General features: G+C 50.5%; 2 protein-coding genes and 1 long non-coding RNA gene across 8 annotated transcripts; 2 read left to right on the top strand and 1 right to left on the bottom strand.

Annotated features, from left to right (window-relative positions):
• The first annotated feature begins 75 nt into the window (after positions 1-75).
• Positions 76-2,362, top strand: CHTF8 (chromosome transmission fidelity factor 8). 2 transcript variants are annotated; one of them, XM_083513847.1, is made up of 4 exons: positions 76-164; positions 627-664; positions 767-884; positions 1,004-2,362. In XM_083513847.1, the coding sequence occupies exons 2-4, from the start codon at positions 642-644 to the stop codon at positions 1,214-1,216; spliced, it is 354 nt and encodes a 117-aa protein (XP_083369973.1). In that variant the 5' UTR covers positions 76-164; positions 627-641; the 3' UTR covers positions 1,217-2,362. The 2 variants fall into 2 exon arrangements, with proteins under 2 accessions (XP_083369973.1, XP_083369972.1); XM_083513846.1 differs by lacking the exon at positions 76-164 and having other exon boundaries at positions 181-664.
• On the bottom strand, positions 1,684-20,489 carry HAS3 (hyaluronan synthase 3). 5 transcript variants are annotated; one of them, XM_083513651.1, is made up of 4 exons: positions 19,617-20,489; positions 10,290-10,910; positions 7,667-7,768; positions 1,684-7,325 (listed from the first exon to the last, which is right to left on the bottom strand). In XM_083513651.1, the coding sequence occupies exons 2-4, from the start codon at positions 10,908-10,910 to the stop codon at positions 6,402-6,404; spliced, it is 1,647 nt and encodes a 548-aa protein (XP_083369777.1). In that variant the 5' UTR covers positions 19,617-20,489; the 3' UTR covers positions 1,684-6,401. The 5 variants fall into 5 exon arrangements, with proteins under 5 accessions (XP_083369777.1, XP_083369778.1, XP_083369775.1 ...); XM_083513652.1 differs by lacking the exon at positions 19,617-20,489 and adding an exon at positions 19,122-19,610; XM_083513649.1 differs by lacking the exon at positions 19,617-20,489 and adding an exon at positions 17,966-19,101.
• LOC310711700 lies at positions 13,631-22,405 on the top strand. Its single transcript, XR_014528601.1, has 3 exons — positions 13,631-13,703; positions 13,779-14,243; positions 22,242-22,405. It is a non-coding gene; the product is annotated as an uncharacterized lncRNA (long non-coding RNA).
• Positions 22,406-22,542: the final 137 nt, after the last annotated feature.

Here is a 22,542-nt window from a genome sequence, read left to right as displayed (position 1 = left end):
ATAGCACCGGTCGAGCGTCCGGAGAGCGCGGAGACAGAGCGAAGCGAGCCCGGTTTCCACGTGCGCGCCGCCCCTCTAAGCCCGGAAGCGGAAGTCATCTAGGGGCGAGGGGCGGGATTTCCGGGGCTTCGGCGAGGCGGGAGGTTCAGGAGATTCTGAGTGAGGTGCGTGGCGGAGCTGGCGGGGGGGGGGGGGGAAGCAAGAAAGAAAAGCGGCGAGCGCGCTCTTGAGCACGTGCAGAGTGCCGCTCCAACAGAGGCGCGGAGTTTCTGGATCCCCCGGCGTCCAGGGATGAGGGTGACTCTGAGCGCGTGTAGAGTTCCTGTCCTTTCAACAAGCGCAGGGAAGCGGCTCGCCCTATTTGCTGGATGCTGCGGCTGCGTCAGTTTGCTCGCCTGAGGCTACCGTACTGGCCACCACCCTCGGCATCGCAGGGCCAGGAAGAGGGGAGCCCGCGGGCGAGTCTTCGTAGGAAAGGGGGATCTCTGCCCGAGGTTGGCACTGCTGGGGGTGGGGGACTGCCCCTTAGCTGCCTCTGGGCCGGGAGCCCCGCTGGGATGAACGAGGGAGAATTGGGTCTTGCCCGTTCTCACCCCGCCTCCAAACCCCTTTTCTCCTTTTTGCAGAGGAACCGTGGGACGATGGTGCAGCTGGTCGTGTCCCGGTGAGTCTGCACTGGCTTCTAGTGGGGATGGTTCGGGAATGATCTCTTTGCTACACCTCGTGACCTATAACAGCTCTTCCCTTCCTCGTCTTTTCCTTGCAGGGATGGGGTTGGAGGTCTGGCGGAGTGGGTGCTGATGGAGCTCCAAGGCGAGCTGGAATCGCGATCTGGGGCTGGCCTGGCAGGGAGGCTCCTGGGGGACCTACATTACACCAAAGAGGTGAGGGACTAGCCAGGTGCTTGCGGATGTGGGGGGAGTTCTTGGTTGAGGCTAGCTTCCTTCCATACCACTCTCTCTGCAAGGCTTGAGTGCCCCCACTGTCTGATCTCTTCCTCTAGGGAGTCCCCGTGCTCATCGTGGGGCACCACATCCTGTATGGTAAAGTTGTGCGTCTAGAGAAGCCCTTTGCCGTCCTGACCAAGCAAGCAGTGGCTGGAAGCGAGGCGAGCGTGGGACCAGGCCACTACTCAGTCACCGCCCTCATAAAGAAGAAGCTGCTCTTCAAAACCCGCCCCAAGCCCATCATCACCAATGTGGCCAAGAAAGCGTGAGGATGCTGCAGCCCACGTCCAAGCACACTGGTGCCTCGTTCACATAGAGGAAGGTCTGCCTACTTCCTTGCAGAGTGCTGGGGACTGTGCCAAAAGGGACAAATCCTGTCCACTTAGCCAGCTTGTTGGAACTCAGTGCTTTCCGTTCCGGGTTATGCAATCTGTTGTGTGAACCCAGCCCTTGGGAGAACTGCCTTATCTCAGAGGCCAGCATTTGTGGGACTAAAGCCAGTGTCTGGGAGAATCCAGCACCCATGCCCAGTGTGTTCAAATAGCCAGTGCTTTCTCCAAGAGCAGCTCAGCTGTGGGATTCAACCCAGTGTCTTTGCTAAGGTGCTGAGCCCCTTGCCCCAAAATCCAGAGCGCACTGAACAAATAAAAGTTATTGGGGCACCTGAGTAATATTAGCCAGATCTTCATCCCAGGGATGGAGGACTCTGCTCTGGGTTTCTGCTTAGATCCTCTCCCAAGGGCTGGTGACCTCTGCCAATCTGATGTCCTCTGGACTAACACTCCCACCAGTTCCAGTCAGCACTGATGACTCTCTACAGTTATCTCCTGCAGAAACTCAAGCCTCGTTATGGTCCCTGCTGGTCACTTAGTTCTCCTTGGGTTCTTGATTCCATTTTTCAAGGAGCTCAGCACTCTTGGAGACCATAGCATTGTGCTTTTTGCCTCTTGGGTTCCCGGGGTGGGGAGCTCAGCTGTTGCTAAAGTGCCTTTTGAGAAAGGGAGCTCTCTTTTTCAGACTCTAGGAGATGATTAGGTTCTGATCTGCCTTTATTTTATGTCTCTAGGACATTTTGGGGGAGGGGGTGACTATTGAATTCCAGTTCTTTGGGGAGGCCTTGTTGGCAAATAGGAAATCAGAATGGCTGAAAGGGAAATCAGGCTGAAATTTCCTGCAGATTTCAGCTAGCTTAGACCTGGTTCTTTGCCCCTGCCAGTGTCTTCCTCCCACCCCACTCAGATTGTGTGCATGTTGGTGAAGGGAAGGGATGGGCAGAAAAAGTCCCAAATATACTCTAGATCATCTTGTTTGCAAGGTATTTTTTATTGTAACAAATGCATCATAGTAAAAAAAACCAAACAACCTTTATAAAAAATATGAAAATGCAGGTAAAAAATAAATAAGTTTACAAACAACTTTAAGCAATCAACTAGTGTTTGTTACCAAAGAGTACAAAAAATTCTACAAATTTCATTTTAAATAAGAGAAACCCAAACGGAGTAACATAGAAAAGGGGATGCAGCCCAGAGCAGGGAATTGAGGGGGAGCAAAGCCTGGCACCCTACCCACCCATCCCTCCACTCTCATGCCTGGGACCAGCGCAGGCCACAGAGAACAGCACGGGCAGAAAGCAGCATTTCCAGACATTCGCAATTAGGAAGGATGCACAGCTGGAAAGAGGGACTTGAGGAAGCTCTCCATCTTTTGCCACAGTGTTTCTTGGGAGCAGCCTTTAAAGGCTGTCAGATACTCATGTACTCTCAACGCTGATCAGCCCTGTCCATACAACAGTTTGATTTGGCAGCTCTTTGCAGGGAGGCATCTGCCTTAGGCAGGTTACAGAGCAAGCAGTTACTGTTTCACATGGCTCCCCCCAACAGGGCAGCCTTTTGAAAGGCAGGCTCTAGTGTGGGCTGCAAGCTCTCCTAGCCTGCAAAGCAGCCATTCTTTCTTGCCAGGGAGTACCATACGCTCCCCCAGCCACCCAAAGAATTGCTTAGAACCATTCTTTTTCAAGCTGGTTGGGGCCCCTGGGAAACAGCTCGGCAATCAGCCCTTAGGGTGTGAGGTTATGCTGAATCCAGAGCAAGTGGGGTGGGAACCAGCCCTTTCTGGTGGCAGTAGTGGAAGGAGACATCTATCCCAGCTTCGTTTATGCAGTCAGCCCCCAGCATAGGAAAGTTCTTCACTAGTATGTGCCTAGATAAAGGGAGCTTGCAGCCCAAGAGCCATTATTGCTTTCTTAGATGGCAGTGCAGACTCCATCTGCCTTCCAGAGGTGGCAGGACAGAACCGGCACTGATGCCACTTTAATCTTCCTCCCAGCCACATGAACCCATGGGAGTAGCAAGCTGCCCTTTGCCCACTGCTTCCCTGTCTCATATTAGGGGCTTGTTTTTCTTGTTCCTGTCAATTCACGTGAAGCAACATGGCAGGAGAGGCAGGAATTTCCAGGTACAACCTCGGATAGCATTCAGGACCTTGTGTGGGATGGGCAGAAAGAAAGCGGCAGAGAGAGAACCTGGAATTGGGGCAGCGGAACCCCTAGCAGCAGCAGCAGCAGGACAAAGTCAGACTCAGCTTACTGGCCTGAGGCAGAAAGGAGTACAGGAAGATGGGCACTGGTAAGGCTCCTGAACAGCACCAAGGCCAAAAGATAGATCAGGTGCCCTCTGTTCCTAGGAGGTGGCATGGTCATAGCACAGAATATTATTTTGGTACAGAAGTCTCTCGTGGAATCCTGAGAAGTTGCTTGGTTTTGTAAAAATCACGTGTCTAGCCTCATTGCTGATGAGCAAGTTTTGTATTTGGAGAAACAAAAATCCAATACACTAAAAGACTGTGTGCCCACCTCCCTCATACCCCCCCAAAGCATACCTGGAGCAAAAGCATCCAGGTTACTTTTGCATCCCAGGGATTATTCAGCTCCCTTACATAGCAAGGAAAACAAAAGTTGATGGAGCCTGTCCAGTGTGTGTATGTGTGGTGCGCGCGCGCACACACACACACACACACACACAACACCCTCTTTAGAGGTGAAAGGTAATAATAAATATACATCTGCTCTAATCAGAAAGTTTCTTCACTCTGCTCCTTGTCCACCAATTGGATTCACAATGCCTGTGGGGACCGGAAAGTTGTGTGGCCAATGTCAGCCAGTCTCCAGCATACAGGGCCTTCTAGTGCTTCTCTTGAGAAGCAAGAAAGAGCCAACTTTGGAATTTTTTCCAACTTTGGAATTTTTTTCATAATTTTTTCCAAGCAAACAAATTTTTGTAAATCAAGGTCCACACAAATATGTCTAAACATAAATGTGCCTGCCTTATTTGGCATCTGTTTTATAACTCTGTTGAATTTAGAACCCCTTTTTTTTTCAAGAAGCAGAGTGGAGGCCGAAGGAACAATACAAGTAAGCTACTAAAGAAGCATTCCTACTCAAAACACCTCTGAGATGTTTTGCAAATATTGCTTATACATTTTAAGAACTCTTTGTAAAAATACGAATTGTAGAAACTTGGTTTGTTTTCTTTTAGCCATAAAAAGGAGGGAATCTCAGATTTTTCAGACCTCCACATTCTGCACGAATGGAATTGCAGAAAATCTGTGCCTTTGCCTATGCTGGAAGCATATAGATGACAGTGGATTTACTATAGCAAGTGCCTAAGCACTTTGTTCCCATGCTGACCTGCTAGCTTAGGAACAGGCAAGGAGCAACTGGTGAGCACTTCCATCTCAGCAATGTGAGTTTGGCATAAAAGCTGCCCAGAGCTTGTTGCCAGCTGAAGCTGGGACACCCCCTCCCCCTCTCTTTCAACACAGGCAGCTTCTTGCCAGAGACTGGGATGAGTTTTAAGGGCTGGGCAGAGATGCAGATTGTGAATCTAGAAATGGCTTTTAGACTGGGTGGCAGTGGCCTCCCAAAAGCAGCACCACTGTCCTCAGTTTCTCCCCCTTCTCTGAGTTGGAAGTGTAACGTGGCCATGTTGGCAGAGCACCAGGGGGAGAGGAAGTCTGTAGGAGAAGCACCAGAAAGTTAGGAGGCCCACGCTAAGCAGAGGCCAAGAGAGAGAGGCTGGTCCAAAGGAAGATCTCCAGACAGGCAGCTCTGTTCACAGCATTAAAGTATTTTAACACCCCTACCCAAGCATAACAAAATATGGTCTAGAACACTGGTCTTCAACTGGTGGGTCATGGCCTGCTCTAGGATTGGTCGGGCACTACCACCATGCAAATATTGTGGAAGGTTAAGCAACAGATCTCTACATGCATGCTTTGGTTAAAAGTGGGTCCTGGGACTGAAAAGGTCCAAAAAGGTTGAAGATGCCTGGTCTATGGCAGCCTTCCCCAAGCAAATGTTGTTGGACTCCCAGCTCATACCAGCTCCAGCCAGCAATCTCAGGGATGACAGCAGTTAGAGTTCAATAACTGGTCAGGGAACTGGGAGTCCCTACAGCATCTGTAGGGCCACTTGCATGATCCGTGGTCCTGGACTAAAGAGGGAGGTAGCAATAGGTGGTCCACCCCCAAAACTCCAGAAGGAACTGAAGACATTTGACCAATCCAGTTTGCAACCTGTTTTATCGAATTCACAGTAGCTGTGGCTCATGCTGTATTGGGCCAATCTGGGAGCTTTCAAGTATTTTGCGTTTGTTTAGAAATGGGCAGCCTAGTCATTTGATGTATTCTTTGGGCAACAGCATGTTCCCGCTATGGCCCAAATGTGGTTTTTTTCTACTGCCAGCCTTGCCTTCTCAGTAAATCTCCCTCCAGTCCTGCAGCTGCAGTGATTACAAGCAGAAGGGAGCCCCTCTTGGAAGGAGCACATGTTCTGCCCTGTCACCCCACCTCCTGTGGGGCCTCTGCCTAGAAAGCGACCCCTTGATGTCAGTGGCTCAAGTCCCACTTGCTTCTCCCATGAACAGAGAATAACCCTTACAAACTCCTTAAAGCTCTTCCTAGGGAAGATCAAAAACCTATTGATGGTCTCTTCGCTGGGCACAGAAGGGCCCCTTCTTTAACAGATCTCCACAAGGAAGTTATTATTTCTCCCTGTAAAAACTGCACCCCCATCAGCTGCAATGACTCTTGTACCCTGAACCGGCTACAGAGGTCGTCCCTGCCACATTAGTGCTATTCTGGGGAGAGGCAGTGTCATTTGCATAGAACGACAGGGACACCTGGTGGTGGAAACTTTTCCCAGGAGCTGTTGAGCTTTCTGCAGGGGCAGGATCCGGAAGCCCACCGAGCAGGATCCGTTCTGTGAGGCTCCGGCTTTCTTCCCCCAGTGATGCACTCCTGAATCTGCCAATTTGCTTCCGGGATGGACATTTCAAAACTGGATCAGGTCCTGAGCAGGGTGGGGGGCCAGCCCTCCTGAAGCCCCACAACTATGTGGGGAAACGCTGCCAGTCCTTTGCCATTATTGCACTCCCCACCCCCCCACCCCCACCCTCATCACACCTCCGCAAACGCCAAGCTGTACTCCTCCTGGGGCTTGCTGCAGCGCCGGGCCACGATTGCCAGGTAAAGGGTGAGCAGCGCCACCCAGTAGCAGGCATAGAGGATGGCTCCCGAGATGAGGAAGACCAGTTCTGTGTCTGTGAAGAGGTCCTGGTGGTAGGCAGTGTAGGCCAGCCCCCCCAGCAGCACTGCCACCCAGACGGAGACTGGGATGAGGCCGATGAAGTTGACCACGATGGTCTTGCGGCCGGAGGTGCCCCAGCCGGACTTGGTGATGGTGGCGATGGCGAACATCTTGGCCGGCAGGAGGCTGGACATGTACAGCAGGGAGTAGAGGGACATGAAGATCATCTCGACGTTGCCGCGCAGGAAGCAGGCGTAGGTGGCCTTGATGACGCCCACCAGCTGCACCGTCAGAAGGAAGAGGAGGATGTTCCAGACGCGCCCGCGGTAAAAGAGCTGGATGACGGTGGCGATGAGGAAGAAGGGGAAGAAGCCCGTCACCACCGACTCGTAGGTCATCCACAGGTGATGCTTGTGGAACCACAGGGCGTTGTAGAGCCACTCCCGGAAGTAGGACTTGCTCCAGCGCGTCTGCTGGTTGAGCCAGCGGAGGTACCTGGTGGGCGTCTCGGTCAGGCACTTGGAGCGGGCCGTGTACTTAGTCCGGTAGCCCAGGCTCAGGACCCGGTTGGTGAGGTGGCGGTCATCCCCAAAGCTGCACTTGCTGCCCAGGAACGTCTGGTTGTACCAGTCCTCCAGGAACTGCTGCAGCAGGGCGTTGCGGTACATGCCCAAGGGGCCGCTGATGCACTGGACGCAGCCAAAGTAGGACTGGCAGGCCCGCTCCACATTGAAAGCCATCCAGTAGCGCACGCTGCTCAGGAAGGAGATCCACGAGTCGTACTTGTTCAGGATCTGGGGGGAAGAGGCAACACTGAGTCATGGGCCCTCCACAACCCTCCCTCCAATGGACAGGTTGGCTCCTGTACCAGTTTTCTTTGCCCACAGATGTGTATCAAGCTGACCTGTGGCTGACCCCAATTATTGAGGGACAGAAGGCCTCTTCTTCCAGCTGTTTTGGACTACAACTTCCATGCACCCCATCCAGCAAGCTGCAGGACACTAAGCCTGATGGGAGTTGTAGTTCAAAACAGCTGGAAGAGGACCAACTCTGGGAAGGCTGCCCGAAGGAGCCATCCCCGTGAGCGTTATCTGAGCCAGACACTCTGCATGGCCATGTGCTCTCAGGTCCACACCTGGACATCCCCGCCAACTGCACCGACACGAGGATCCTCCTCCATGACGCGCAGCATCTCCACTGTGCAGGCTGGATCGAGGACTGTGTCAGAGTCACACACCTGCCAGGGAAAGAAAGACACCCTGTCAGGACACCCTTGTCTGTCCCTTCCCTTAAGGAATGTTCACACAAATGGGGGCTTCTTTTTGACAAATATTACACTGTTTGTATGGGGAGAGAAAGCGTACGTATGGACGTTTCTTTCAAGTGGAATGCACGCCCACCTCTTTCAGAACAATTTTGCATGTTGCCCTGGGGGACCCTGCTCCACACCTTCCCAGGGAGTAAAGCGCTCTTTTGTACTCTGGCATGTAGGGCGGAGGAGAACGGCAACTTTCCCAAAGCTCCAATGAGAGGTGAGCCAGGGGAGGAGAATAAGGAATGCACTCAGATCTCTGTGCCTGTGCATATTGAGTGTGTGTATGTATACATATTTGTGTGTGTGTGTGTGTGTGTACATACACACACACATACACACACTTGTACATACATACACATAGTATGTGTTTGTATAACTGATACAGTCATTGGAATATTGGTTCTATTATGGTTAATCTCAGAATTTTATGTGAGTTCGCACTTAATGTATATTATCATTAGCCTGCATCACCCTGAGAACTATCATTAGTTTAACTAATGATAATAATAAATATATTAGTGTAAGTGAATGATAGAGAAGTGACACAAACTCTCCTGGATACTTCTTCATGTGAACACAGACCGAAAGTGGCAGGGAGGAGGATGTCACACCAGGCACAGACGAGAGAGGGAGCTGGTCTCCACTGCCAAACAGGCATTGTAAGGTCCCCAAGCAGGTGAAGGCAGAAGAATCACAGGGCATTTGTATCCAAGAGCATGTATGGTGAAGGGCTTTAGCTTAGTGGCAGAGCACCTGCTTTGCATGCAGAAGGTTCAATCCCGAAGGGCATCTCCTGGTCCCCTACCTGAAACCCTGGACATGTATGATAATAGTGAACTAGATGGACCAGGGGTCTTGACTGTATAAGGTAGCGTCCTATATTGAGGGGGCAGCTGATACCTGTTCAGCAGCCATGCAGGCCAGAGAAGGGGGATCAGGCCCAGCTGAAGAATCCTGCATTTTTGGAGGACAGGGAAGCAGAACACAGAAGCAAATCCCAAACTGAGAGATGGGCATACCCTGCATCTGCCTCCTCTCTTATGCAAGGAGTCCAGAGCTGGTCTATTCTGACAGCAGAATGAAATGGAAGAATGGACTGCAACACTTTTCACCTCCAGGTCCTATTTTGAATGCCTCCATAAGTTAAAACCCCCTGTAAATGGAAAAGCAGAACACCTAACAAGGGGCTGAGGTACCACCTCTCTCCTTTGTCTGCCAGTTTTCTGCTTGCAAGGAGGTCCCCCAGAAGGTGCTGAAGGCACATTAGGCCATCACATTGCTGAAGTGATGCAGGTCTGGGGCTGGTCAGCACTTGGATAAGAGATTGTTTGGGAACCATGCTTGGGTTCCATAATGAAAGAAAGGGGGGTGTATATATGGAATATATCAATATATATCTACCCTCAATTACATTCTGCCATCCCTTTCAGCTACACCTGCTGCTCAGAACTATAGTGCATGAGTGGAAGGGAGCAGAGGAGAAGCCTCCACTTACACCAGGGTGAAAGAAGAACTGCTTTCCTGCTGTCAGATTGGAGGCTGAGTTATGAGCTCAGGAGGAACACTGGAAGCTGCCTGGATCCATCTAGCTCAGCACTGCCTGCACTGATCAGCAGCAGCTTTCCGTGGTTTTAGACAGGGGTCTCTCCCAGCCCTACCTGGATATACTGGGAATTGAACCTGGGGATTGAATCCACTGCTTTGCAACTCAATTGTGGCCTTTCCTTAAAAAAATAAATCAAGATTCCAGTCCTCAAGATTCTATACAAAGGGCTTAAGGAACTGGGGAAGCTGCCTTGTACCAAATTAGACCCATTTGTCCACCCAGCTCAATATTGTCTATAGTAGCTTTCCATCCTTCACAAGCTGGAAATGTCACTGGGGAGCGAACCCAGGACCTTCAGCATGCAAAACAGGTGCTCTACCACTCAGGATCATAGAAAACTATTTTATACTGAGTCAAACCATTGGTCCATCTTGCTCAGTATTGTCTCTACATTGACTGGCAGCGGCTCTCCAGGATTTCAGGCAGGGGTCTCTCTCCCACCCTCCCTGGAGATGCCAGGGATTGAACTTGGTACCTTGTGCATTCAAGGCAGATACTCTACCACTGAGCTAAGGAGAAGCAACCAGCTGCTCCATAGAGGGGCTGACTGCATGGGCATGTTCAGGCCCCAGAGTGTGAAGAAGCAGCTCATTGTAGCCCTGCTTCCCTCTTAAGCTCTCAGCACCTATGTATCAGGGTGCAGGGAGACAGAGAATTGCCCAGACCCAAGTCTCTCTCCAAATCATTTTGCATGTAGCTAATACTCCTCCCTCCCTTTTTCTGCTTTCTGACAAGTGCCTGGCTTGTGGGATGAGCATGAATGGGAAAACACAGAGAAGGAAGAGCAACAACAGGCTAGCAAGGGCAAGGAGCAGGGCTCCGCCCCCCAACACCCACCTGCACGTAGTCGACAGAGTCTCCAAGGGCACAGAAGGCCGTGTACATCACCTCGCGCTTCCCGCCCCACTTCTGCATGATGCAGGTATAGGTATTGTGCCGGACGAGGCTCTGGATGTGGCGCATAGCCCTGCGGCGGCCAGCCTCTGACTCGCCCTTCCCCCGGGCGTGGAAGTTGCTCTTCCACACGTAGCAGCCTGTCCGGTCGGAGCCCATCACCTCGTTGAAGATGTCCAGCATGTAAACATCGTCCTCCCCGTTGCCGTCCACCACCATGACGACCTTGAGGTTGGGGAAGGAGATGCGCTGGATGGAGCGCAGGCATTTGCGCAGGTAGTCGGGGTCCTCCTGGTAGGCGGCGATGCAGAGGGCCACCGAGGAGCGCAGCTTCAGGGGCCGGCCCTCCATGCGCATCTGCCGGTGCTCCAGGAAGGCAAAGAGGCTCTGGATGAAGAGGTGGAGGCCCAGGATGGCACCATAGAGCCCAAAGGAGAGGTAGTGCTTCTCGGTGTGGATGAACTGGTAGCCCGTGACGTAGGCAGTGAGGATGCCCCCCAGCACCACCACGGCAAAGAGGCTGGTCCCAAAAACACGCAGGGCTGTGGAGAGCCTCACTGGCATCTGGAGAGGAGGCAGAGAGGCCCGGTTAGACTGTGGTCACAGCAACAGACACAAGAGCCCTCCCTGACTCCTTGGCGGCGGCAGCGGTGTCCCTTCAGAGGGTGTTCGACTCCAAATCCCATCAGCCCCAGTCAGCATGAGCAGAGCTGACTGGAGTTGAAGCCTAACAACTTCTGCTTTTCAGATCTTATTGCATTACAGCTCAGAGGAAGAACAGAGAAAGGCAAGGTGTCCTGTTATAGCAAGGGGGCTATTATTGACCCATCTAGTTCAGCACTGTCAACTCTGACTGGCAGTGGCTCTCCAGGGTTTGAGGCTAGGGGCACTCCCGGGTCCACATGGAGATGCTGCCAGGAGGTGAACCGGGGACCTTCTGCATGCAAAGAAGATGCTCTATCACAATGCTGCAGCATTTCTGCATTAGCACTATGGCCGACAGCCGGAGGTCACCTGATGGGTTGTGTTTTTACCCAGCCTTTAATCTGGCAGGATCCCAGGGCGGTTTACAATTAGTGCACTAAAAACAGCAATAAAAATAACTGTGGAACAATACTTCAAACAAAGGATGCAAATAGGCAATCAAACAAAACTATAGCACTGTAGGAAACAGACAGTTCTACTTTCAGCTGCTCTGGCTCAGGCATTTTCAGTTGCCCCCACCCCAGGACTGGATGAAAAGCTGTTGCAGTTGATGGTAGGAGAGCCACATCTGCCTGGCAAGTAAGTACTACACGCGCCCCCCTCTGATACTCTGGATGCAGCAGGGAGCCTGGGAGGTCTGTGGCCCGCTAGGTCTTCTTTGACTCCAATTCTCATCATCCCTAAGGCCGGGCCACGCTGGGTCCGCGGGCTGTTGGGAGTTGTAGTCCAGCAACATTTGGAGGGCGCCAGGAGCGCGGGGCTGCAGGAGAGCGCCGCTGTCGCAGCGCCTTCTTGCCACGGAACCTCACCAGCGATCGACTCCGAGAACCTCGTGTCCGCAACTGCAAAGCGCGCCTGATCCTGCCCGGCTAAGCAGCGGCCCTGTAGTTCCACAGCCTGACCTGCTGTGCGCGCATGAGAGCAAGGAGGGCAAATGCACCCGGGGCGCCTCTGGTGTCCCGGTGAACTCGCAGCCCCATAAGTTTGGGCTGGGGGCGTACAGGGCGCGACCCCATAGCACCCTCTTTCCCCCATGCCGCCAAGTCTGGACTCCGCGGAAGCCCCTTATTCTTCCTCACCATGCATGCCCCGTCTTGGGGAAAGAGAGCGAAACGGTTCATTTGCATCGCCCAGCCTCCGTATGAGCGGAACCAGGCTGGCAGGAGGGGCAGACCCGGCACAGAGATGGGCTCTTCGCAACGGACGGGCGGGATTTGGGGGGCGCCTCTACGGACAAAGGCAGAGAGGGCGGTGATGGTGGCCCCGAACCAAGCCTCGCAGGACGCAAGCCCGACGGAGCGGCGGAAAGCCCTGTAGGAGAGGCTGAGGCTCCCCGGAGCCCAGCTCAGCCCGAAGCGGGAAAGCAGATGAGAAAGCCTTGTCCCTGTCCAGGGCCAGCTTGAAAGGCTGAGACCTTGGTCTAGAGAAGTGTCCTCCTCCCCTCCCCAGGTTTAGCTTGGGAGCGAAGGCGAGCCCACCGCGGAGCATGTGCAGAGCGCTTTCCCCCTCCACCAGCCAGAACCAGCACATGCGGCTCCTGCGCCTCGAGGAATCGGGTGTGGCACGTGTCTTTGCCAAGGGCTGGACGGCCATCGCCCTCCCGCACCCCGGCCAGGGACCTCGGACTCACCGTGCCGCGGCTTCCCCCCGGCCGCTCCCGCCTGCTCAGCTTGGCGCGGCGCTTTTGATGAGGAGGGAGGCGCCCAGCCCAACCCCATCCTCGACGGGGCGGGGGAGGAGCGCGCAAGGGGCAGAACCAGGCTTGCCCCCCTCCCGAGGTGCCACCCACGCGCCGCCGCCCCGCTCGAGCCCCGACGGAGCCCACGCCTGCCCCACTCAGAGGCTGCACAAGCGGAGTCAGGTCGGGACTGGAAGTTCGCAAAAGGAAAGGCAGAGTGGGGCTGGGGGCGAAGCCCCCAACTCTGGTCATGTCACGTCCAATGCCAAGGGTCGGTTGGGAGCCGGCTGGGGGAAGTGGGGGGCGGCGGCTCAAGACGGGGTGTGTGAAAGTTATTGAAACACTCGTGAATACTTCCCCAAAAAGTCACCCCCATCCGCGCAGGCTGGAAGTTGGTATTGCCTTTGCTGTCCATACATCTGGAGAGATACCTCTTTGAAGAGCACACTAACGCAGAAGTTACTCCCCACCCCTAGCTCGCATGGTGCTTGTGCCCAGCATGTGGAGGTTCATTGCAGCCTAAAGACCAAAGCGGGGTGGGATCCTGTCCCTTTCCTCGTAGGACACCCTCTTTCTCAGCCTTCAACAGCCCTGTGCCCTCCAGGAGCTTTGAACTACAACTCCCATCAGTCCCAGCCAGTACCTGGCTGAGTCTGATGGGAGTTACAGTCCAAGACATCTGGAGGGCAGCAGCCTGGCGAAGGCAACAGTGAGGAGGATTGAAAGGTTCCTCCACATGCAGACTGACGGAGGCTCAGGTTCTTGCACACACACTTATTTTCCATGCAGGGACCTGAATAAAAGATGAGATTTCCACTGAGGCAACTCAGCTGCCCTTGCTGGTGGCCCCTGGCATCAGAGAAGCAGCACAGCAAGTCTGAGGACCAGGGAGAGGGGGGAAAGCCTCAAAACCAGAATCGTGGGGTACCCTAAAGATTTATTCAGGCAATAACCTTCCTGGCCTGAAATCCACTGCATCGGATTGTGTTGTTGTTTAGTCGTTTAGTCGTGCCCGACTCTTCGTGACCCCATGGACCAGAGCACGCCAGGCATCGGATTAGGTCCCAATAATTAGGAGCATCCTTTGTACATTGGATGAAACAGTCCACAAGAGCTCCTGCCATCCTAAATTTGTTAGCCTTTAAGGTGCCATAAAAGTCTCTAGTCAGTTTTGTTGCTAAAGACTTGCAGAGAGTCCTCTCCAGAAGGAGCTGCAACAAACAACTCCCATCACAGAGTACCCAGTCTTTTTTCTGCCAGTCAGTATTAGGGACTGCAACATTTCATTGATTAATCAATTAAAAAAGCTTTTAATTCACTATGAAGCTGCGCTCAATAAATCAGGAAGCAGATTTATTTCAATATATATAATTTCCAATGCAAAGATTTGTAACAAGTGCAAGTGGCTAAGCACAATATTACAAGGTACATTCTCCCTTCTTCCTAACAAATGAAATGAATTTTCCTACAGAAGATCTGGTGTGAAACACGTACATCCATTGTCTAAAAACAAAGTAAGCCATTTGCTTTAAAATTATTTTTACTTACACAAATTTAACCAACCAAATCCAAACAAGAAATCAACAAACAGTCCTACTCATACAAATGAGAATCACCTTTTTATCTGCTCTTTTTTCAGTGTCTCTGGCTGAGCAGAGTCAGAACATCTAAAAATATTAAGAAGAAGACTTAAGAACCCCCTTTATCACAAATATATTTTTCTACAGCCTCTTGACAAAGGATAGAGTTAGCAAAGATGTCATGAAAAACACCAACTTAGCTTAGGCTGTGTACAAACTTCTATTTACTGTGCATCCATTGCACCTCCACCCTGCTGATGTGGGAAGTGGTATATCCACCAAGTTAGCCACAATCCATATCTATCCTGTTGTTTTTTAGGAAATACTGCATTCTGATGCATTTCCCCCCCAAACCACCTTCGATCCACATTGAGAAAAATAACAGCCTGGCTGCATTTCAAGTTGGTGATGTATACACAGCCTTAGATGGTTTAAAAGTGGGGAGATTAAGGGTACTGTGAGTAGCTAAAGGGAAGGATAAAGAGGGTGATGCTGTCAGTGGCTGCTAGCCAGGATGCCGGTATGCTACCTGCAGTATCAGAGGCAGTAGTTGAGGAACATGTGCTAAGAGGTCCCCATTTCCTACTTGTGAGCTTCCCATTGAAGCATCTGGTTGGCCACTGTGGAAAATGAGATGCTCAGATAGATGGGTGTTCTTAAGCATTTTTAGTTTTGGGTGATATCTATGATCGTTTTGTTCTTGTGTGAGAGAGTTGCAGTGAAGCCATTTATAGTGTGTGTGTGTGTGTGTGTGTGTGTGTGTGTGTGTGCGCGCGCGCTGGGTTTGGCCTGCCAAACTTGATTGTGCGCACAATCCTGAATGAGGATAATAACTTTATCAAGAGTCTTTGTAGACAAGAGCACAGATGAGAATTAAGGAATCACACACAAATCTATTTCTTAAGAGAATCTTGTCGTCACTTGCCTGTCACCTCAACACACACACACACACACACGCGAATCTCACACCTCCTTGCCTTCAGATGCATGTGAAATATAATACCCTTCTTTTTTGTTCAGTTAAACTTAGCAAAAAGGGTTGGGTGTTTGCAGAGATTTCCAAGGAAATTACAATAATTAGAACATCAGTAACACCACAGTGGAAGGATTTTGTAGAAAAGAGAATTCCAAAATCCAATCAAGCAATGAAGTCCTGTATTAGAATTCTGATTTTTCCTAATGGCAAATAACCCTTTTACCCCAGGAAAGGCTAATCTGTTCTCCCGCTCCCAATATTGTTAGATTCCAATTCCAAGCAGCCCCAGAAAACATGGCTAATAATCAGGGATGATGGGAGTCCAGTAACATCTGGAAGTCACAGAATAGCAACTTTGCCTAGTTTAGCTGCTGCATTAACTAACGCAGAATGGATTCCCCAAGGTGTGTCCAAGTTAAAGAGTTGGCTTAAGTGCACCCTTCATTAGCAATACCGTTGAGTGATCTTACAATCTTGTTCCCCTTGAGTTATTGTTCATGATACCCAAACATTCACTTCATAGCCAATTGTTACTGTTCAGATCATTCCTCTGCTGCTAATTTTAGCAACTTAATTTAGCCTTGTAAACAGCCACTATGCTGGCTACTGGTGGCAAGTGAATTACCTCCAGGCAAGGAATCTTTTGCAAACTGGATTTTCTCTCCCTCTTTCAGGTCAGGCTATCACATGTATATTTGGGAAGTCGATCTGTTGAACATACTTATGGACCAGCACAGCCTTTGCTAGCCTGGAGTTCTTCTGATGCTTTGAACTACAACTTCCCATTGACCTCAGCCAGCACACTTGAATGATGCTGAGGTTGATGGGAGTTGTAGTCCAAAACATATAAAAGGGCCCAGGTTGGCAAGGGCTGCTTTAACAGATAATGTAAGTGAAATGAGTACAACTGGCTACAAGATCACCTGCATTTAGAAACTGATTGGCAACTGTGGTAGACAGTGGAGGTAAAATAATCAGGTCTGCATCATGAGATCCAACCCACCTCAGGTAGGCACAATGCTCAAATTAGAGGGGGTCTGTAGTGGCCATCACTCCCTTACCTTGAGTGATGTCTCACCCAGCTAGTCTTTTTAGAAGGCTCTTCAGGGAGGCAAGGGTGCAGGGAAGATTTGGTAAAAATTATGGGGAAGCAGGAGAGCGAGATTATGGATTTAATTCAGCTTTCCTCTCATCTTTCCCCAAATAACTGAAATACTGTGTGGGTAGCATTCACTTTGATCCCTGACAGGTGCACCTGAGTCCTGCATCCATTATATTCTGACAACAAACAAAAAGGTTTATTTGGGTCCTGAACTGAAGAGGAAAGGAAAGTCATAGAGATGCACTATTTTGCCAGGGCCTCTTCAAAAACATGTAAAAACTGAGAGAGATGAAAGTGTGTGTGTTTGTTCCTAGAAGAAATTTGCCCAGAGAATTCTGTAGTCAGCAAATGGCCGGTGGCCCAGGTACCTTTGTGAATTCCTTGAACTAAAAAATCCAGTTGTCAAGATAAACTGGCATGCAAGACTTTAGGACAGAGCTTTTCATGTTGTTCACTTTTTAGACATGCTTTATTTCGTGAAACAGTAATTCACTTTTAATAGCAAACTGGAGGTTAAACTAACCCCTTTCCCAGCCCCAGGAGGAGCGCGGGGAGTGTTTGCACGACACACCTACACACTGCAGCTGACACACTAACATGTTGCAACATACAGTTTGGAAAGCTCTGCTTTAGGATTTCTTCATATACTATACCACAAGCCTATCAACTGCAGAACATAAGAGTTGACCTGCCTGCTTAGTACCCTCACAGCTTCCCCGCATCCACACACACATACACGTGCCAGAGATTAGCTCAACATTAATGACCCTGTTATTCTTACAAAAGCTTACAAAAACTACTGTAAAACAACTAACAAGCCTTATGTGGTGCATATTCAAGGAACTACCATGACTTAATCCCTTCCTAAAACCATGGAGCTGGAAAAATAACAAAAGACCACCTAACTGCACCGGATAACCCCCCTCCATTCATCTTCATATTCACATATATGCACACACTGCAGAATCTGGACTGTGCAACTCTGATCACTAGAGGGACATACACAAGGCAGGGAGATGCTGGCAAATTTCAGGTGGCTCAAATCAAGGCACACACTTCATGGGAAAGTACAGACCTGATCCCCCACTTCCAAAGTCACTAGGCAACCTGAGCTTGGGATCACAGGTTCCTAGCCCTGAATACAGAGATCCCTGAAGCCATAGGCAGGAGCAAAATCCTAGCCACCATGTCATTAAAAAAAGCATGAATGGGTCACAACTCCATACCACCCAACATGCTGTACCTGCCTTGACTGTCCCTAATGCTTCAGAAAGGCAGGTCTATGAGGGGACCTCTGAATCTTACACAAGGGAAAAGATTCCACTGCAACTAACCCCAGTTCACTGGTTCACTCTATGATAGGCCGAGCTGAAGCACCAGAACAGAAAATTTAGGATACCTTGAGCAATTTTCTCCACCTCTGCTTTGACCTCCATCTGGCTTTTGGTCTCTCAACAGGCCCAGGAAGGTTTTTCAACTCTGGTGGTTTATGGTCTCCTAACCCCTTCCTAAAATCACACCCCCCCCAAGTCCAGGCACATACAAAAAAAGAAAGTAAAATAGGTTTTAAAAACTCACAGTTAGGAAATGGCTGGCCTGGCTTCTAGAGCTCTGTAAAATGCCAGAGAGGTGGAAGCTCCCTGGTCTGGTCCTGCCCCAGAAAGCCTGTGTCTGGGAGGGGAACATGAGGCAAGGGGTGGGCACTGCCAGGGGCTGAGGAACATCAGATGGGAGGGGGCAAACTGCAGGGCTTTCATGAGAGAGGCCAGAGCTGAGCCTTGCCTCGCTCTCAGCGATCTCTTTAGACCCCACAGCTGTGCCCACAAGCAAAAGCAAACACAGGGCAAGTCCCATGACTTTCCCCCAAAGAATCCTGGGAGTGATTTTTAAGTTTTGCAAGGGTGCTTCTCAAGAGGCCTCCAAATCTCTTTGCAGCACAAAACCCTCTTGGACCTTCAGCTTCCTTGGGCGAGGCTGGTTGGAAAAGTAGGCCTGTCCTTCATTTCCTTTCCCTTGCCAAGCCTCACAAGCATCCCTTTCAATACCTTCCACCATCCAAAGCAAGTGTTATTTTTTAAATAGGGGGCCTTTGAGAGGCTGACAGTTTGAGGAGCTACTTTCCCCCCTGGGCCTTCCTAATCCCCCGTCTCCCCATTGCTCATCTAGGCCTTTCCTTGGCCCTCCACACAGTCTCAGTGAACTTGTCTAAACAGCGAGCCATTTAGGTTCAAAAGCAACAAAAGTTTGAAAAGGCCTTCTGATCCCAAAAGTTACAAATAATGCCCATAAGCCTTCTTTAGGCCTTCTGGTTTACTGTGGAGCCACAACACGCAACTTGGTTGCTCAGAAGCACCCAGTTGATGCTATCCCAACCGAACAGACACAATTGTTCCAGAGGCACCCTGCAACCCACTAGCCAGTCAGCTAGTGAAATGATTTATGTGTTGTTAAAAACAGTGCAAGAGGCTTACAATTGTTATTCTGCTTTCCCTTACAGCCACCCCATAAGATCACTGTGATGCCCATTTTACAGATGAACAAGCAAGTCCCACCAGATGACAGTTTGCTCAATGAGCCCATGGAAGAGCCAGGCATCCAGATCCATTTCTTCCCTGCCTGCTCGCACTGCCTCCCACTTGTCATTCAGAGACAGTCTCGAAAAGACGCTGTAAGGGGATCCTCCATTTACAGGACCACACTTTATGCAAAAGGATTAATACAAGCTCACTTGCACCTTTTCAGGAACTGAAGGCAGTGCCTGGGGCTGAGTTTCAGTGTGTGCCACCGTGGATCCAGCAGAGGCACTCAGATAGCACCCAAAGGGTCAAGCGCACAATGGCCAGGAGCGATACTGTGAAAGGGGTCCCTTTGGGGGACACCCTCAGCAAAAACGACACTTATAAGAGGGTCCCTTTCGGCATGCCGCAGCCGCAAGACACACCCCCTTGGCCCCCACCCACAAGTTGCCGGGGTCCAGTATCTAAAGGACAATGAGGGAGCAGAGAAAGGACTGCTGTGAGCTTAAGGTTTCCTCTCCTCTTTGCTAGACCAGCTGCAGCAGGAGTTGCCCCATGGCAAACCACAGGTGCCTGGCTGAGGCTGGAGCAGGGACAAGAGTGCCCGTTGGGGACCACAGGCAAGCTGCACACCCTCCGCCCAGGACCGTATCAGCAGGTGCTGCCTTTCAAACCCACTCCATTGTGGAACCGCCAGCATTGCAACATCTTACCTTTCGATGCAAAGGCAGCTCCCAGGCACGGCTTCTCGCTCAGGGTTCTGTGCCTCTTCGGGAGAAGGGGGGGAAAAACCCTGCTTTTCCAAGGTAGAGAAGCAGCTTCCCACCCCCTCCTGCACAGGAATCGCCTTGTTTGCAGAGGCGGAATTGCAGCCAAGAAGAAAAGAGACTTTTCATTCAATAACCTTTGGCTGGAGCAAGCGTGGAGGGGCGGAGGAGCCAGAGCCCAGGCAAAATCATCCCAGGGCAGGAAGGTACCAAAAAAGAAAGGGGAAAAAACCCAAACAGTCAACCTTCTACCTAGGCAAGGCTGAACCCTTTAAGGGACTCCGGGGACTGCAGCGCCCTGCCCTGGGACAGAGAAGGGCACAGAAACCGCCTACCCCAGGGAGTGGAACCTGCAGCAACCCGGCACTCCCCCTGCAAGGACAATGACAGTTTCTGAGCTGCTGCTCCCCCCCCACCCCCCTTTCCTCCAACGCACAGACTGTATAGCTATTCCTGGAGTCTATAAAAACCATCTCTCTAAACACCCCCTGGCTGTAGAAATAGCTTCACCAGGGTTGCTATTCTCAGGGACGGCTTTCCTTGCGTGATCCAGGAACTTGGGAAGAACAATTGTCTTCAGTTCGCTTTTCCCCACCCCCCTTTCTCTTTCTCTCCTTTTTTTTTTTTTTTTTTTTTTGTTAGCCATCAGCTGCTGGTCCTTCTCCCTGGAACTCATTATTCTGCAGTGTGCTGGTTCCTCGCAGGCTGCAGAAGAGTCACATAACAACTGCCAGCAGAAGTGCTGGTGGCACAACCACAACCTGAGCTCCCAGCATATCCATGACACCCCATAGAAAGCAATCTCTTTACCTGAAGCTATGGTAGGATCTTGGCAGCAAAGCAGACAGATTTCACCCCTCTGTGCTTGCTCCCCCAACCCAGCACTGGTGTCGGTGGGTCTTTAGAGCACCCCTTCCTTCCTGATGGACACCTGCTGGATGTTAGCACACACTCCATTCATAGACTGCTTGAGGGGTCACCTGGGGACAAGCACTCTCCAGTGGGACTTGCAGAGGAGAAAAAGGAAGGGGCTGAGAGCAGGAGCTCAGGGATTGGGCTGCTCCTTACAGGGAAATTGATGCTGGTTCTTCGGAAGCCAGGAGTGGGGAGACGAAGGCAGGGCAGCACTATAGTGGGCATTGGTACCATTATGCCCCAAAGAAGCAACCCTTCACCTGGTTTCTTCTCTGTAAACCTGGAGCAGGAAAACTGTGCACCTCCTTGCCACAAATATTGCTGCCTGCAATGTCCAACAGCCCAAGCCAGCGTGGTCAATGGCAAGCGATGTTGAGGGGCCAGGGATGGTGTGGACTGATGCTCCTCACTCAGTCCTGTCCTAAACTCTGTTCAGGGCCAAGGAAAACACAACAGAACCACTGCAGGATCAGCTTCAGTCAGTGAATCCAACACAGAATCATAGAATTGTAGAGTTGGAAATGATCCCAAAGGTCATCTATGCAGTAATAGTTTGGGGGAGTGGATTATGAACATTCTGATACTGGCTTCAAAGTGTTATTTTATCCCTTTTTCACAGGCCATACTCTCTCCATTTCAAGTGGCCCATGCCAGGTATTCCCCATGCCCTTTAGCTTGGCCTTTTAATCCTCATTCCTAACAAGAGTGGAACTTAAGTACATTCAACTTTATTTGCCTGTGTTATTTCCTTCCTTCCTTTTTTTTCTCCATTGCATGCCCCAGACTGCAAACTTTTTGCCTATGTGTCTGTGTGAGGTGAAGATGGGAAGTATTTGGCATTCCAGATGTTGTTGGGACTATAACATCCATCATCGCTGGCTATGCTGGCTGGGGACAATGTGACTTCAGGAACATCGGGGGGGGGGCACAGGTTAGCAATCCCTGGTGAAAGGCTCCATGCCCACAGATTATACACTATTCATGCAGCTGCTACTACTCCATATGAGTGTAAGGATTAGTCAAGAGTGAAGAAGCATTTCAATGCATCAGCAAAGTTTCCAACACACAACAGGGTGTTTCAATGAAAGTAATTTGCATGGTGTGAGCGTTTCCAGGTTGTCAAGAATGCAATTGCAGAAGTCAACGTTGTTGCATAAGATGACTAGAAGAAGTGTTTCCCTTTAATGCTCTGTGGCACCTTTTTTACTCTAGTTCTCAAGAAAAGGGTTGGAGTGGTGAAAGGCCTGGCCCAGCAGCTGCCATTCCATACCTTCCTTTTATTGTATTGTGTACAGAAAAGGTGGACATATTGGATTTTGCCTTGACTGACTCTTTTTGTTGTTAAAGCTAAGCTATGAGGCTGCACTAGGTGAAGATTTTGGAGAGGACTAATCAGACAGCCAACATAGCAGTGGCCTTGAGTGTCCCTTTCTAGCCACCACGGAAGGGATGGCTGAGGACTGTTCAAGTTCCACCATGCCATTCTGAGGTGTGAACTTGTTCCCCTCCCCCTGTTATTTCTTTAAAATACAATTTTTACAGAATTTCCAAAGTACAATTAGGTCTAAACTTGTTGAGCTGACTTCCTATAACTGAGTCATGCAGGATTTTTTTAAAAAAGAAATATAGACAAACTTTCCTCTGCTTCATTTACAGTCCAAAACAAAAAGCAAAAGGCAGAATGGAATGCCCCAGTCAGGGGCCTGTGAAGGACAGGACCACACTTCAGCTTCATTTCATGCAAACAAGAAACATCCCATAAAAAGCAAGGAGAGGCAGGAGTTCACGTAGGGCCAGCTGGTGACTTCACAGCCAAGGACTCTGGGATTCATGATCATAGCCACTCCTCTTATACCTGCTCTAAATTTGACTCCCTCTCCACTGGACACCATCTGCTACCAGCCAGGTGGGGTATCTGAACCCTGGTCTATGAAGGCACGCACACTTTCCACACAAG

Source organism: Podarcis liolepis (assembly GCF_965112155.1).
Source record: "Podarcis liolepis genome assembly, chromosome: 7".
Lineage (NCBI taxonomy): Eukaryota > Metazoa > Chordata > Lepidosauria > Squamata > Lacertidae > Podarcis > Podarcis liolepis.
This window is presented reverse-complemented; position numbering and strand designations above follow the sequence as displayed.